This window comes from Vipera berus (genome assembly GCF_964194415.1).
Source record: "Vipera berus genome assembly, chromosome: 3".
NCBI classification, from domain to species: Eukaryota; Metazoa; Chordata; class Lepidosauria; order Squamata; family Viperidae; genus Vipera; species Vipera berus.
Genome location: NC_138204.1, coordinates 93,839,413 through 93,856,970, shown reverse-complemented (window position 1 = coordinate 93,856,970; position 17,558 = coordinate 93,839,413). Strand labels below are relative to the sequence as shown.

Sequence of the window (17,558 nt, the reverse complement as noted above, 5' to 3'; positions counted from 1 at the left end):
ATGAAAGAGTGGGGCCAAGGTAGCTTTTTTGCAGTTTATACACATTGAGCTTCTACTCCCAGATAGTTAGGAAATATTTTAAGCAGTGTAGAAAGTGGTATTGGGGATTTTAAGGGATGAAGACAAACTGTCAGAAATTAGTTTTCTCCCACTTTCAGCTATTGTCATCTTTGCGCTATAGCGCAGTCTTACATGATTTAAGTATTTGCTTTAAAAAAACAGGGTCCTTGGTGCTGTCTGCACTTGGTTGTTACCAAACTAGGTATCATTAGTGCACAATTACCTAGTTTGGTAGTGAAACATCTGCAAGAAAGCAGCCAAGCTCAGTGAGCATCAAGGACCCTACAATTCAACTCTGAGCTACAAATATTCTTTTACCAGTATAGCAAACACTTTTCTCTCTTGTGAAATTAATGATCTGACAATAGCAATTCTTATAAAATTTATGGAAGTTATAGATAAGATGCTGCTTTCATACCATACTATGAAGCATGCGGGAAAGATTTTCAAGACTTCAGGTTGTGATTGTTGATAATACAATGAATTTCTGAATTTCTAGAAGAGTAGTTGGTAACTGTAAAAGTTGGGCAGTTACTTTGCCCTTCAGTGAGATTCACTTCTAAGTAACTCTATAAAGGTTAGAGACTGACATTTTTAAATTGTCATTTTTAATAGGAAAAAATATAGCACCCAAGTGTATCTAACAAGGATGTCACACGTTTGTGGAGTATTTAGCTTTCTGTATCATATTTTTCTGGCTCAGTTTCCACTCCATTGCTTTCCCACTGGATGGGAAAAGTAACTTCTCTACAAAGAATTTAAGATACACATTTGATACATCTTAAGCAGGAAAGAAAAGGGACACGGTGGCTCAGTGGGTTAGGACGCTGAGCTTGTCGATCAGAAGGTCGGCAGTTTGGCGGGTCAAATCCCGAGTGCCGTGTAACAGACTGAGCACCTGTTACTCGTCCCAGCTTCTGCCAACCTAGCAGTTCGAAAACACGTAAAAATGCAAGTAGAAAAATAGGGACCACTCCGGTGGGAAGGTAACAGCGTTCCGTGCACCTTTGGTGTCTAGTCATGCTGGCCACATGACCACGGAGACGTACTCGGACAAGCGCTGGCTCTTCGGCTTTGAAACGGAGATGAGCACCGGCCCCTAGAGTCGGAAACGACTAGCACATATGTGCGGGGGAACCTTTACCTTTACCTTTTAAGCAGGAAAGAGAAATTGTTAAAGATCAGATTGGTAGCTATAGTAACCCTCTTCTGTGATAAGATTTAAAAATAGAGGGCTAAAAAAATCTGTACAAAGTTTTAGTATAGCCTTTCCCCCTTCTCCGGACTGTTGAGGGCAACAGATTCATATGGATTAATTGAATGTTTCAGTGCAACAGAGGTTGTGACTTGTGAAGACATTTGGCAGGCGGCTTTTAAATAATTGAAATCTTCTCCTTACAGGAACAGTATTAGAAGAACACTGCTTCCTGACAGACCTCCCTCTACTTTACCTTAAAAAAATTAATGAAAAAGAATTCACCATTCTGAAATGAGAAAATTATTAACTTGGTAACCCCAGTGTACATTGATTAATCAGGATATTTTTCTCCTGACAGCTTCAAGGTGTTTTGAAAGCATCTTATAGAATTATGTATTTAAGTATATAAAACATGCAAGAAATGTGACTTCACAGTGAAACAAAGATTTACTGTATATGGGACGTTAGTGTAATTTTTGCTGTGTTCATAAATAGCCCAAGGAACAGTTCATTTTAGTTACAATCCAAGAGCAATCATAAAAATGAAATTGGGCCATAAATTAGCTTAATCAAGCTTAACTTAGGCTTTGGGAAATTGTTGGGACTATTAATTTCATATTAATATTAAAACAGAATCAAAAATGGTTTGCATGTATTATTGTGAATGTCCTACTAGTCCACAGTATAGAATTTAATGAATGTAAATACTTGAAATCTGGAGCACTGTCTGGCACTCTATAGAAATGAAGAGGTTAGCAACACCAAGACGTAAGGAGCACTTGGAGGCTATAAATGAAGCGTTCAATAAGACTTCCAGGGAAGGAAAGGCGAACTAAAGGAAGTCTCTGTGAAAATAGCCAACAGCCATACAAAGATGAAAGAATTGGTGAGTAGTAGACCGATTCCTTGGAGTCTCTCCAGATAGAGAAGAAATTGCTCACAGGTGCTCCAGACAGCCACTCTTCATGAGGTGATTGGAGGACACCACTTTTTTTCCAGGTTTTAACTTTAGAAGACAAAAGGATCATTCAGCAATGGAGTCAGTCATCTTTCTTGCAATTACAGTGGACCCTTTTAAAGGATACTAAGTTCACATGCCTCACTTCTTAATCCCTTTGAGAAATTCTCTATTACCCATCTTAAAGAGGTAGAGAGCTTAACGATGACAAGTTTGAAAAGTAATTGGGCAGTTCATTCAGTTCAAATCCGAACAAAAGAAAAATTAATTTTAAGCTTAAGCATTTAATTTGAAATAACGAGCAAAATGCTAAATAAGATTTTAATCTAACAGTTGTCCCACAAATACTTCCCCGCACCAAAAAAAGCCAACCAGACTTTTTTTCTTTGAAAATGTTTTGCTTCTCATACAAGAAGCTTCTTCAGTTCTAACTGGAGGGGAAGCTGATGAGAAGCGTAACATTTTCAAAGAAAATAATCAAGGAAATCCAGTTACGTTTTGAACAAAAGCACCCTTGGGACAACCATGAATGACCTGGATGATTGAGAATCTCAATACATATCTTAGAAAGTTATAAACCATTTAAGAAGCCAAATACATCTGAACTTTTAAGGTTTTAAAACTTTTAAGTATTAAAAAATAAGCAGCTTCTTGGGGGGGGGAGAAACAAACTTATTCTGGCAATCCTGGTTATCGTTAAGTCATAAAGATTTTTCAATTCTGTTTTTTGAAACTGGATACCAGAGTGGACTAAAGATTCTAAAAAGGGGGAAAACCCCACACCTGTTTTTGATGTTGATTAATTCTGTATCTTACAAAATGACACAAAACATTATACAGAAACATTAAAGATCTTTGAAGAGCTGAGTCAGAAATTAGTAAATACAATAGCAACCCTGCCAATAATGATATCTGCTTCTATAGATAACACTATGTCCAAAAGATGTTAATTAATGAAAGAGCAAATGTGGAACAAATTTAAAGTACAAAAAAAAAGTTGAGCTACAAATGACAGGCCAAAAGAATGTTTTGGAAAAGGATGTTTTACTGGATATACAAAAGAAACTGGATGAAGATTTAAAACTTAAAAAAGAAAATACAAACAATAAACTGAGACAATGACCTGGAAAATGTTTCTTATTGGATCTACAAAAGACAGTTGTTAAAGCCTTGAATAAATCTGCACAGTGGGATAAGAATTGAAATCAGCTACTACAGTAATACAGGTAGTCCTCAAGTGACAACCATAACAGAGCCTGCCTATTAAAGTTGAAAGTCATGGCAACCATTAAAGCACCCACATGGTTGTCTCACAAATCCCCATACCTGCTCTTCCCAACGTGGCTGGTAAATGACCACATGGGTCATTAAATGGAGCACAGGTTTCTCGGGCCCCAGGGGAGAACCTGGGAAGCCTAGCACAGGCCCCACCCTGGGCCTCAAGACCTGCCCCAAGGCACCCCATGCTTTGCTTCATGCCCCTTGGGGTCCACACAGGTCTTGGGTCTGCTTCTCCCCCCCCCCCCCGGGTCCCACACACTTCTCTCCACCTACCCCCATTATTGATTGCTCATACTTTTATGGGGTAGGTGAGCTGGAGCGCTACAGCATCTCTACTGCAATCATAAGGTGAACAACCAAGGGCACTAGCGGGCGTACCTTCAGAACCCGGCCAAAAGTATCTTTTGGGAGAGATTCACTTGTAACTTCAAATGGCCAGTTATAAGTTGAGGATTAACTGTATTTGATTGAATTAAGGACTATTAGAAATAAAGGAATAAAAAGTTGGTTTATTTGATCAAGTTTAAAATGAGACTTTTTTGTTGCAAAGTTCTGGTACACTTCATGGTCTGTTTCCTGACACCAGGACTGAAAAGTTAAAGTTTTATGGATTTGCTTTTGGATAAGGAATGAGATATGCGATGAGGAGATATCTGTAACCTTACAGAGGGTAAAATGTTATTAAATTTGCTTATACTTGTTCTGATTAATATTAGAAGTAACTTCTTATTTTCTCTTTCTTCAAGTTTATGTTATTTTAATCAAAATTCTTAATAAAATTTATTTTAAAAAAGAGCTCAGTGAGAGGTTACTGAAGCCTTTAAGTGCTTTGTTCATGGCTTAAACTGAACCGGTTTCTTTTCCTTGCATCGGCTTAATACTCTTTTATAGATAAAAAAATAAAAAAAAACACAGCAGTATTAAAAGTTTTTTAAAAAACCACCATAATACTGTTCATTTTAAAACCTTCTGCAATATGTAAAAATTAGGAAAAAAATGAATTTATTTCCAGTTTACATATTTTAGCAGAAAAAATTGTCCTAAATTTCTGACAAAAGTACCTTAAACATAGATGCATTAATAAAGGAAAACAGTACATCTACAAGAAGGGAAATGAGCAGAAAGGGAGACAGTATGGAAATAAAACACTATACAGCTGACTTTCAACAACCAGTATTCAAAATCTGATTTTAAGCAGTGGTAGTAATGACTGTACCGTATTCTATGTACATATACTGAATATTTTCAATATATATATATATGTTTCCCCTGAAGGCATTGTATGTAAAATATCTGCTGCAGCTTTACATAATCATCCTTTGTTCTTTCATATGAGTTTTAAATCCATTAGGTAGAACTTGGCCTCTTCAGATTAGATGGTGGAAAGACTCTCTGTTCATCCATTCTTTTCTCCTGCGATCTCAAAATAAGGCTGAAGAAATCTTCATCAGGAACAGTTGGCCCTTTTGGAATGTTTGGTGGTGGTTCACATCTCTGGTCATCTAATCGAGAACCCTAAAAAAAAAAGACCACATTAAAACCATTGTTTTATTTTAGTTTCAGCTAGTCCATTTTTCCAAGGGAAGCCTACTGGCATCCATTTCGAACCCGAGTGTCTCCCAGAACCATTCTGAACAGTTATTCCAACAGACTAATGTAGAAGACGACCCAGAAGTCGATACAGGAGAGCAAAGAGGCTGGTATTGAAATGCTGCCTGCATCCCTACATACACATCAGCCGCCAGCAAAGGGATCAAACCCTTCAACCTTAAGTTTCCTTGTTGGATAGTAACTTATGGGCAAAAGATTGCACTCCTACACTCCTGGGAGAATGGCCCACCAACAGTACTTATTTTTAAATATGAATGGGATCCTCCAAGATACATTAATATACAGTATTCCTCATAGCACTTCAACTAATAAGTTTCCTCCCAAACTGAGCACCCAGGAAAACAAATGGAGTGGTACTTGATGCTTGAGGGGAGTGAAGCTACATCTGAAATACTTGGAAACACAGTATCCAACCGAGTTTTCATTAAAAAATAAAACAATCTAACTTAACAGTATACAGTGGTAATCTGTTAAAATTTTGGAATATCCTCTATACAAATATAAAATGCTTTATAAGTGCCTATCCTTTATCCGGGCAAAATACATTAATACAAAAGAAGAAAGTATCAAAGGCTGAGGAAACCCTAAACATTAGGGAAATAGAAAATAATTCTGAAAACAAGACTTTTTAAAATTTTATGTTAAAACTACATAAATCTTTGCAACCGAGCACACAAATGGGGATTTTGCATGCATCCATAGTGAGCACAATTTTAAACTCATTTGTGTGCTGAAATATGTCTGGGTTTTTTTTTTGATAAATATAGGCTTTTGTGCTATAGAAGGGGACGACAGAGAATGAGGTGGCTGGATGGAGTCACTGAAGCAGTAGGCGTGAGCTTAAATGGACTCCAGAAGATGGTAGAGGACAGGAAGGCCTGGAGGAACATTGTCCATAGGGTCGCGATGGGTCGGACACGACTTCGCAACTAACAACAACAACAACAAGGCTTTTGTGCTAATAAAAGAACAGGATATCTGCAGGAAGATAAAAAAAAATACACAATAATGACTACTCAATCTGTCAAAAGACTGAGCTGTGCTTAATTTAGATTTAAAATTCACTTTTAAAAACAGTTCACTAGAAAAACAACATTGTTTAGTAGAAACAATCATCACTTAAAACATAATTTTGAAGAACTGCTTTGGACCTTGCATGGAGGCATATAGCATATATATATACCTCATTAAATCACCCTGACTTTTTTCAGGTTTCTATATGGTTCACTATGAATGAATATTTTTACCATCATTGTTTTTGCACAAATACCCCTCCCTGGATATATACTTAATATGCAGAAATAGTTTTAAAGTTTACAACAGAAATTCAATTTCATCGCTCACTATGATACACATTCATTTTGCTGCACTACGTTTATGGCTGTGCTGTAAATCAAAATGCAGCAGTACGAATGCAGTTCTTATCTGCAATCCATTACAATCATGTAACTAATAAGTCACAATAATGCTGCAATTGTGCATCTGATGCATTTCTTCAACAGCACAGTCCTGTTATTTTTAACATGCCTGTCAAATATGTTGGCATATTACCATTTAAAATGCTTAACAGAGTAATACAAAGGGTAAGAACTATCTAAGATCTTTCAGCAATTATTTTAACACTCTAGAAGAGGCACAGATTTCTGTTGTGTTTATTAATGTATTACAAGGCAGGAATACTATTTAGAGCCCCATTACGATTTAAGAAGATAAGATCTAGGCTGGGAAGTTGGTTTTAATAAAAGCAGGAACTGGAAAATCCAATATACTCTTCTATTTTTGATCCACTGTCAAAGGGTTGAACTTAACATTATGCGATAAAACTACTTAATTAGCATTAAAAAGATTTTAAACAAAATTGTCCTATGTCTTTTTTTAATACTCCCGAATTTACTGAATGATTCAACTGACAAGATACCACCAGGAGGTTCTATTAAACAACCACCAGTACTTGTTTTAAGAATGTCTTTTTAAGAATGCATGCCACACAGAATATCCAATCAACCAAAAACTCACCTGGCATTTTATTAATATATCAAAGAAGTCATCATCTGGTTCGCTGTTCTTGCTGGCCATTAGGTGACCAAGGACTGACTGACTATTATGTTGATTAAGACGAAGTCCAGGTAAATTGCTGGCACTGGCTCGCTGATCATCTAAACGTCTACTCTGAGAACTAGCAAGCATATCTAAAAATTCATCTGTATGTGGAGAGAGCATTGAAGCAGAAAAAGCTGCAAAAAAATAAAAAAACAGCATATGTAGAAAGCAGCAGGAGGTACAACAGTATACTGGTTAAAGCGGTATCTAATTTCATTTAAAGTGGTGGCAATGTTATATAGGCTTTATAATTAATTACATTTTTGCATAATTCTGGATGGTGTGGCAGAAGCAGCCACTGTCAGTCTGTTCCTATCCTGGAAACAATATCGCTGATCATCCATACGGTTGCTCTGAAATCGGCTCAACAAGTCAAAAAATCCTTCATCTCCAGGGACTTCTAAGCTGCTTTTCTTAAAAATAATGAAATAGAAAAGTAAATACAAATAATACCAACCATTTATGAAACATCAGAGAATTTTAATTCAACCTACATAAATCAGATTAAGTATTATTATGGGAAAGAAGTGAAAAGGTCCAGTGAAGAAACACTAAAAATATTGGGGCTATAAAGTTTGGTATAATGCTATTTCAACATAAAAGAGCATTTCAACTTAATTTCTCACTTGTAGGTACAACTTTATCATTTATTCATGTGCATCAACAAAACTCTACTATGTTCACTTCACTTCTAAATGTTTATTCATATATAAATATTATTTCATTGATTTCTAACTTGTAGTCTTACAATTAGTCTGAGATAAATCTAAACATTAATTATATGCTCTGAATCATTTACAATTGGAATGGAATGTAAACCTAGTAAACAAATAAGTATACATGAGTTTTCATTTTCAAAAATTAGGCAAAGCAATAAAAATCGGCATATTTCTAAAATGTTTTTATATTATATCAAATAAAATATTGAAGTTTTAAAATGTTTATTTCTCCACAAATACCTTCTGTGAATTTAATCGATGGTCAATAGAGTTACTAGCATCCTGAAGAACTTTAGAAGAAGTAATGTTTTTGTATTTTTTCCCTTTTAATCGATTTACAAAGTGCAGTTTTGCTGAAGGTTTGGGAACCAATGGTTTCTGTTTAGCTAGAATTTCACTGTTCCAATCCTGAACCTAGGAAACAGGTAACAACGTATACTAAAACACTATCCAGAAAACAGTTTTTCAGTATATGAAATGCAAAAATGCAAGTTAATTTAATTTTTCCACCTCTATTAAAACATGGCTAATTTATTCATATTTGTAAAACTAGTGCTTTAACCAAGTCAAATTTGACCATAATTGCAGACAAAAACCCTTTGAAGTAAATCCTATGCTTCCAAGGCGCTAAACTGAGACTGGCAATCAAGCTTGGAGTCACATCAATGTACACAGATTGTACACAGATACAATGGCCTTGTTTGTCCCAGTTCTTTATATAGTTAATATAATCCTTAAAATGTTTGGCTTGTGAAACTTGGAAAGCTAAAGGTTTTCTGCAGGTCTCCTCTCTCCCTTCTTGCTCTTTTAACATGCCTTTGGGATCTGAACAGTAGAATTCACAGAGGGAGGGGGGTATGAAATGTCAAGGATTGGGTGAGGGATGACTCCTTCATCTCTTTAACCTCTTCCCAGAGATGCTACAAACAAATGCTACTAAGGGCCCAGAGCATTTGTCAGATGACAAAGGGTCTGAATATCAAGCCAACCTGATGTCCAGCCAGTTCTCCATCCCAAACTAAAAATGAAGGAAAAGAGAAACTATTGTTGGATAAGCTTGGAGGTAAGTAACAGCAATCTAAGGGTCGCAGGGAGAAGAAAAAAAAGAGTCTAATGGAATCCATTAGAAGGTTAACTCTAGATCAGAGTACCTAATTTGCTGATCTCAGATATTATCATTTTGACTGGTAGCTCATTGCTGAAATTTAAATGAATCTATAAGAAATATACCTTTATTATAGGAAGAACTACTGATTAGACACTGACCAAGTTAGTTGTACTAAAATTTTCAAATTTACAAGATTTTTGCACAATTTAATAGCGGAACAAAAAAAATCCATAAGGGATAAGGCTTTTATGGTAGAAATATGTATACTTTTTCATATCCATACTATTACAAAATCAGTGCATTATCATCTGTGAATCTGGACCCAACGTTATGAAATATTTTTTTTACAAAGCCACTTCCACTTAAAAGACACCAACCTTCTCAGGTGTTAGTTTCATAAGTTCCAATTTTTCCATACTATGGCGACGTCCTAACCTCTGTTTAGTGCCTAGAATTACAAAAATTAAGTAATTAAATTACTTTGAAGAAACATAGAAGGAACAACTTAATGGAGTTGTTAACTTATAATATTTACTGAAGATGATCAACCCACTGAGACTAGTAACAGCAACTCTTCTAAACTTGATTGCAAAAGCACTGAACATCATGCTGATATAACTATTAATTTGAGGCAAATTTTTAATTTTTCTTTACAATATTAAAAAAGGCATTTAAAATGTTTCAGTGGAGGCAAAGGAAACCATTTAAAAGCCCGAACGCTGAAAGAGATGACTCCCTGTCCACTTAACCTGAATATTGAGCTAATTATCTTACTGTAGGCATGCAATCTTCAACAATTGCTGAAGAAGGGAAGGGATAACTTGTTCTACCTCCAACATTTTGTCTCTGCTTACAGTTTGTTTGTTTTTTGCCACAAGGTTTAGTAGCTGCAAGCTGTCTTTAACATATACATTGCCTTGTATACTTTTGGGTGTTCCTCATCAAACATTTGTTAGACTTAGAATCCAGTCCGATCCAATCCATTTCCTTAGCACTGAAAATGGCTCGTATTTATTGTTAAACAATGTCAACTCTACAAATAAACATGGCTGCAGCCATTTTCCTTCTCATTCTAGGTTGCCACATAGAACAGAGGAAGGGGGATTGCTCAGGTGCTTCGTTAGTCAAAATAATCTTTTGTCCCATGGGAAACAAGGTCATCGGTTGCTCCCGAGACTAGGGACTGGGCATTGCATAAAAAGCCCGCCAACAATCATACTGGGGAACCTAGTTGCTTGCAGTTTTATGGGTGGGACATTTAACTTAGTATTGGGAAATTGTTACTTGTGTATCCAGACTTGGTTTCATTCTTGACCATGCTGATACTTTGTAACTTGTTCTTTGAGGGATTTGAAAATCTCGGAGCTCTGCTTTATGTCTGTTGGAACCATGACACAATGTGGTTCTTATATTTCATTTTTCAATCTTTTTTGTAAGAAACTTACACAAGGAAATTGTAGCTTCATTAGCTACAAAGCTACGAAGATTAAAAAATCTTTGGACAAATATATTTTTGCACAAATTAAAATAGGAACAAAGAGAAACTATATACAATATTTCTATGGTGGAAACTTCTATATTAGTAGAACTTCTATACTTTCCTCCATATCTATGGTAAGTTTTATAGGATCGATGCATTATTTTCTCTTCTTTATATTTAACAGAAACATCCAGCAGAGTTCATTACTGTATTGCCTTTTAACTCGGGAGATTAATTCAGAAATGGTACTTTACTTTTATCAAGATTCTGGAACACTTTCTAGAACCCAAAAGAAATGGAAATTTTTATTATGCATTCCTTCCCTCTATGTCACCATCAAGATATTCCATCCATTACTATTTCTCTTAATAAACAAAATTTGTATAACCTCACCTTGGCAATTACTTTTAGAATACCCTTTGGAAGACACAATACAATTTATTCAAAATATTATTTCAACTATACCTAGTTCCTAATACATACCTTTAAGACATCTATATAAATCATTTCTACATTACTTGAGATACTGAAGTGACTTGTAGGAATAGACAAAGTTATGTATTTGTTATTAGAAAATAAATCAAAACCAGAGTGGCCATTCCAGAGGAAAGCAACTTGTGTGGAGATAAACCAAGTGACAGGAATAAAGGATTTTATACAAAGACACATGCACACACATACCCTCTTTTTATACCAGCATTTCTTATAACTACAAAATGTAATAAAAACTCTAAAATGATATACAATAAAAATATGAGTAATGAAAAGCAAGCAATTACATATAAATTATGTTCATAAGGAACTATAACGCAGGATTTGGAAAATCAAGACTTATTGTTAATTAGCTATACACTTGTATAGCAACCTACTCATTTTCAATTGATTGCACTTCTGTTAGCATCCTCAATAGGTGGTTTCCTTAGCACTGATAATGGCAGTAGAGACCATAACATTCTTCTGTAGATAATAGAAAACCTGACTGATTTCTCAAAGGGATGAATTTTGGGAACACAGAAAAAGTATGAAATAAGAGGAGGTCATAAATAAGAACAATTGCCATGAGTCTATTTCCTAAGTGCCTGGCAGCGCTTACATGTATCTACTGTATGATTTTCACTGAGCCCCAAAAGTTTATTCTCATTTGGGAGGCAAGTGTATTCCTGTAATGCAGGCATGTGCAAAATAGGACTATTAAGGCCAGATGTCTGTGGGGAAGATAAAATGTCCCAATGAATAATGCAGAAGAGTTAATGGCACAGCTAATATGATGTGCAAAGGAAGCAAGGTTCTCACTAAACTTTAAAAGCTCTACAATGTTTTGAATGTAGTTCTTTGCAGGTGTGGGTCACATTCTGGTAATCATAGAGAACACAATAAAGAACTGGAGATTAATAAAAAAGAATACTAAAATGCATTGGGCATATTTACCATTCAAGTTATAATCTGGAATCTGATTTTCAGTCATCATTGAGTTGCTTGTGCCGAAACTAAGACCAAGTACCATTTGAAGATCTGAGAGATTAAGTTTAGCTGTTAGTTCTCCAGTCTTATCTCCAACCTGCAATCAAAGGTATTACATGCTTTCTGTAAATGATTTTATTTATTTAAAACAATGCGAATCATACTCATCAATCTGAAACAATCCCTACCCTCAAGACTTCAGTCTGTTTCTCCTTAATTTTATTTACTCAATTTATTCCAGTTATATATAGTACATATAGTTTTATTTGAAAAATGCACACAACGAAGAATTAAGAATATGTGCACATACCTCTCTTGAAATATCTAAATGCTTTTCTGCATAATGCATAGCTTGATCATGGTTCCCCAAAGCTGTGCATGCATTCCCTAAACTCCAGCATGCTCTTCCTTCACCAATTCTGGAACACAGTTCAATAATACACATCAAATATTCCAGTTAAAAATAAAAGACAACTTTTAAATACATTTAAACAAATAATTTCAAATAGATACCGTATGTACAATTAAAGGACCCTTGAAGACCTTATGCATAGTCTCCATACTTATTCTATGAATTTGTTGTTTTATTTAATCTTTAACAGGAGAAAAACAAATATATGTAAGGTACATTAATTTTATCACATTAACCATAACTTACTTTAATTACATTTATCAAAATCAGATTTTGAGTTGTTTTGCCTGTCTCAATATATCAGCCTTAAAATGTTTTTAAAAATTATAGCAATATTTCAATTAACCAATTGCTGTGCAACTATAAAGCTTAGAAAGCACACTAATCTCTGTGATAATGCTAATCAATACAGAATAAATATTTATTCATTATTGGAACATTTTTAGAAATTAAACATTACATAACTTACTACCTTCCTTAGTTCAAAAATGCTTCATTTTCTGCTGAAAAAAGCTTTCCAAAAATTTTATAATGGAGAAATTTTAAATGATCACTTCCATATTAGTGCCAAAAAAGTTGCACAGTTGAGCCCATATAAGAATAACACTTAATTTAACAGAGTCCTTAACTTTATGACTATCTACATCTCAAACGATTAATAGACTCGTGGATTTGACTAAAGTTGCTCATTCAGATTGATGTACCGTATTTCCCCCAAAATAAAACCTAACCGGAAAATAAGCCCGAGCTTGATTTTTTTCTTTTGGGGGGGGGGGGGTAAGGTAAGGTAAAGGTTCCCCCGCACATGCGTGCTAGTCATTTCCAACTCTAGGGGCCGGTGCTCATCTCCGTTTCAAAGCCGAAGAGCCAGGTTTGTCCGAGGACATATCCGTGGTCATGTGGCCTGCTAAGCTTGTAAGCCGCCCTGAGTCTTCGGAGAAGGGCGGGATATAAATGGAATTAAAATAAATAAATAAAAAAAATGACTAGGCGCCAAAGGCGCACGGAATGCTGTTACCTTCCCACCGTAGTGGTCCCTATTTTTCTACTTGCATTTTTATGTGCTTTCGAACGGCTAGGTTGGCAGAAGCTGGGATGAGTAACAGGCGCTCACTCTGTTACGTAGCACTCAGGATTCGACCCGCCAAACTGCCGACCTTCTGATCGACAAGCTCAGCCCAAAAATAAGCCAGGGGAGTGGGCATGGCCAGCACAAACGGCACTGAGTGTGTGGGGGCCGACAGTGTCTGGCAGCAGCCACAACCCACCAGCCCCTTGGAGCAGCGCAGGTTAAGTCCAGCACGAAGGCGGGGAGGGAGGGAGGCAATCCGGACATGCCACACACTTTTAGGAGAAATGACAAGAGACTGAAAACTTTTTCTGCTTGAAAATGGGGAAGATGGAAACGGACGGATTCACTCCGTTTCCAACTGCCCCATTTTTAAGCAGACGAAGCTTCCATTCTGTCATTTCTACGTCTGGGGGAAAAGTGTTTGGGCACCCCATAGGCATTCAAACACTTCTTGCCCAGAGGGAGACTGAAACCTTCGTCTACTTCAAAATGCGGCAGTTGGAAATGGAGGGATTTGCTCCATTTCCAACGGCCCCATTTTCAGGGAGATGAAACTTCCAGTCTCTGTCAACATAAACAGCAGAATTCCTCTCCCCGGGATGGAGTGCTCTGCCACTGCCATTGCTTCCCCCTCAGAGCTGTAAGGCAGCATCTGACTCCTTTAAGCCAGCAGTGAAGGTGTAGTTTGGGACGCAGCAATGGAGTGTAGCCCAGGAGCAGCAGCAAAGCAACAGCAGAATCTCCCAGGATGGCCTCGCCAGCTGCATGCTACCGGTATTGACAGGTAACACTAAGGGCCCAGACCTTCACCGCTGGCTTGGCTTGCGCAGGACTTTCATGTGCGTCAGCTGGCTTGGGAAGCAGCATTGGGGGGGCAAGGCGAAGCCCAGTGGCAGCAGCAACAGCAAAAGCAACAGCGGAATCCACCTGGGACGGCCAAAAGGCATGAAAAGTGATCCGGGGCAGCCCCATGCCCGTCTCACACAGCCAGCATTAGAGATGGAGCGCCTGGCAGGGCCCGAAGAGCATGGGGCTGCCCCTGCCCCCCCCAACCACCAGCCAGATGCCCCAAGCATTTCTTTGCTTACCTGATTTCCAGACCCATTGCATTTCTCTGTCGCTTTCCTGACGCTACGTGCAGGGAAACATAAGAAGTTTGTGGGACTAAAAAAAAAAAGTTCAATCAATCAATGCCAACTTCTGATGGAAAAAAAAGGATCTCACGAAGTTGGAATTGATTGATTGAACTTTTTTTTTGTCCTACAAACTTTTGTTTCTCTGCACGTGGCGGTGGAGGAATGTAATGACAGAGAAACGCAAAGGAGCTGGAAATCAGGTAAGCAAAGAAATGCTTGGGGAAAGTGAGGGTGGGGAAGCTCTCCAGCTCCGTAGCAGCAGAGAAATGCAACAGAGCTAGAAAACAGGTGCCAGGCAAACCCCCTAAGGGCGCCAGGTACTGAAACAGGCCTATTGCTCTCCTGCAGCTGCCCAGGCCAGCTGGAGGGAAGGCCAGCATCTACTGGCACTTACAGTAAATGCAGCAGCATTCCGGCTCTGGCAGGGAAGGGGCAGCTGGCATGGGCACTGACGGCAGGATGCTCCCTCGCTTCAGCACCCTCTCTTCCCGACCCTCCAGCGCTCCACCTGCCACTTTGGCCCCAGGCTGCCGCCTCATTTACCTCTCGGGTGGGCCGTGCCAGGAAGGCAGCCCCCCAGCATCCCCAGGGCAAAGGCCCCCTGCTCCACCAAGGGGGCATCGGCCTGGCTGCCACCACCTTAGGGCTCTTCCGGGGCTGCTGGGGCTGGCCTGACATGGGAAGGGCACACACGCCCCACCCCCGTCCTGAACTCTGTCATACAGTACCTTTACCGTAGTTGGTCTGCCACCACGCTCTGAGGTTGGCCCATCACCAACTGTGTCTCCACTCCATGTGCAGGCCATGCCCCACCCCGACGCGCTCATCGCCTGCTGGTAAGACACTCCCCAAAAATAAGTCCTAGTGCTTATTTCGGAGCCCAAAAGAAAATAAGATCGGGTCTTATTTTCAGAGAAACACAGTAAAAATATAAAATGAGCCACACTGAACCAGTTTAAACACCTATTTAGTCTCCCAATTTTTCCACTTTGCAGCTAAATGCCAATAGAAAACCCCAGATCTTTGATTTGTGCTCCAAAGAACTAACGTGGGAGCAAACTCCTCCAATAACAGACAGAATATCTTTATTATTGCAATTAATAGTAAAATCCTCTATTATACCATTTAGCACGGGGATCCTGTCTATATAAGTAAGGTAATATTCTTATAGGGAACAAAAACTGTATTACTATATAGCAACGAATTTAAAACTCTTACCTATCATTTAGTTCTTCAGCAATTGCTAAGTGTTTCAGATGATAATCTATGGCCTTCTCATAATCCTGAAGTAAGGTATAGGTATTTCCAAGACTATAACATGCCTGTGCTTCCACAGCCCTATCTTTAAGCTGCCTTGCAAGCTGTAATGTCTTCCTAAAGGACAAACAGATACAATATTTACTTATACAATTCAAAACACCATCAATGTATCAGAATACAGTAATGTAAAGTAATGAGATTTACTGGATCTATTATAAAATTCAATGCAATATATATATCATTGCTCTTTAAATAATCTGAAAAAATATTTTAAAAATTAAACAAGCCCTTTTAAAATTGGTATATATTATAGCATACATTAATATTGAAAATGTTTGTCAACCAGTTAATATGATAAATAAAAATAAGTGGAATCAGCAGGTCAGGAAAGCTAGTCAATCATTATGGGCGTTCTTAAAAATCAGACAATTTCTCAAATTGTTTTTTAAATTTACCAACATGAGGATGTTGCAGTACTGCTTTATAGACAATATTACATACTCTTATTATGTGTCATCAAGCTGGTGTTGACTTTCAGTGACCACCTAGATAGACCGTTTCTAGGATGATATATTCCCAAGCCTGGCCTTTCAGGGGAAAGCAAATTCAGACTTGCAAGATTCTGTCACTGTAAGTGTTACAATAAAAGTAGTCCTGACTTATATGTATTGTTTTCTTACCTTGTTGGGCTGACACTACCAACTACCAAGCACAATTTAAAGTGCTAATTTTTATTTATAAAGCCGTCGATAAGCTTAGTACTGGGTTACCTGAAGAATCACATCTCTCTACTGGAATTGATCCATTCACTTCAATCATGCCAGGAGAAACAGCTGGTTGTCTCTCTTTTTCAAAGGGGAGGGGGAATTTTCTTCCCAAACTTGAGCTTTTTTTGTAAGTATTTAAGGGGCCAACAGCAGATCATCTTGGATTTATTTATTTTTGAATGCTGACTTTGAATTATTTTATTTATTATTTCTACAGTTTTTTTAAGTTGTAAGCCACTACGAATCTGCAGAGTACTGCAATGGAATATAACTATAACAAATAATTAAACATTTGCTCCCATAGACTACCATATGGAAAACCACTGCCTGCAGAATTCTGACTTTTATAGATCTAGACAAGACATGGCAACTGAGTTCTCTTTACCAAGGCCTTCATTGCTACCTCCCAAGTGCTAGTCTGTGTTCTAAACTGGTGCTTCTTTCCGTATTCATAGTTGTTCCTAAAAGGCAAAAGCTATTCATCACTTCACTATCTTCAGTATTAATTATCAGGCTGGTTGTTCTACCTTTTGTTATATTATTTTGATCTTCTTACTATAATTTTAGTTCCAGTTTTCACTATGGTGCTTGACTTTCATTAGTACATCTTGCATATTATTTGCATTTTCAGCCATCATCAGCACAGCACAAGTTATTGATATTTCTTCCTCTAATTTTAAAACCACACATTCCTCCAATCCAGCTTCTCTTAATATAGTATGCAACATACAGATGCATAAGGAAAGAGCATATAGCCTTGTCTCATTCTTTTGCTGACCCAAACCCAATCTGTTTCGCCATATTCCATCTGGATTGGGTTTTGTATTCTATATATAGCTTTGAATTAACATAGTGAGTTTTTGGATTCCCATTTTCTAAGGCCAGCTTAAAAAAACAGTATTTCCCTTTCCAAGTAGTCTCTATCAGCACTGAGT

The 17,558-nt window shown here is 37.5% G+C and overlaps 2 protein-coding genes across 7 annotated transcripts in view; one reads left to right on the top strand and one right to left on the bottom strand.

Annotated features, from left to right (window-relative positions):
- CLCC1 (chloride channel CLIC like 1) overlaps nt 1-4,014 on the top strand; it is a 30,320-nt gene extending 26,306 nt beyond the window's left edge. For 4 of the 5 annotated variants that reach the window (XM_081324360.1, XM_081324359.1, XM_081324356.1 and 1 more), the window contains one exon: nt 1,462-4,014. In XM_081324360.1, the coding sequence (XP_081180486.1) occupies nt 1,462-1,473 (12 nt within the window). In that variant the 3' untranslated portion in view covers nt 1,474-4,014. The remainder of the gene's footprint in view (nt 1-1,461) is intronic. The other variant, XM_081324357.1, reaches the window with a different exon arrangement.
- Nucleotides 3,992-17,558, bottom strand: part of GPSM2 (G protein signaling modulator 2) — a 34,136-nt gene continuing 20,569 nt past the window's right edge. For both annotated transcript variants that reach the window (XM_081324355.1, XM_081324354.1), the window contains exons 8-15: nt 15,815-15,970; nt 12,287-12,395; nt 11,944-12,073; nt 9,413-9,483; nt 8,168-8,341; nt 7,468-7,621; nt 7,125-7,342; nt 3,992-5,012 (exon numbers count right to left, since the gene is read on the bottom strand). In XM_081324355.1, coding sequence (XP_081180481.1) covers nt 4,845-5,012; nt 7,125-7,342; nt 7,468-7,621; nt 8,168-8,341; nt 9,413-9,483; nt 11,944-12,073; nt 12,287-12,395; nt 15,815-15,970 — 1,180 coding nt within the window. In that variant the 3' untranslated portion in view covers nt 3,992-4,844. The remainder of the gene's footprint in view (nt 5,013-7,124; nt 7,343-7,467; nt 7,622-8,167; nt 8,342-9,412; nt 9,484-11,943; nt 12,074-12,286; nt 12,396-15,814; nt 15,971-17,558) is intronic.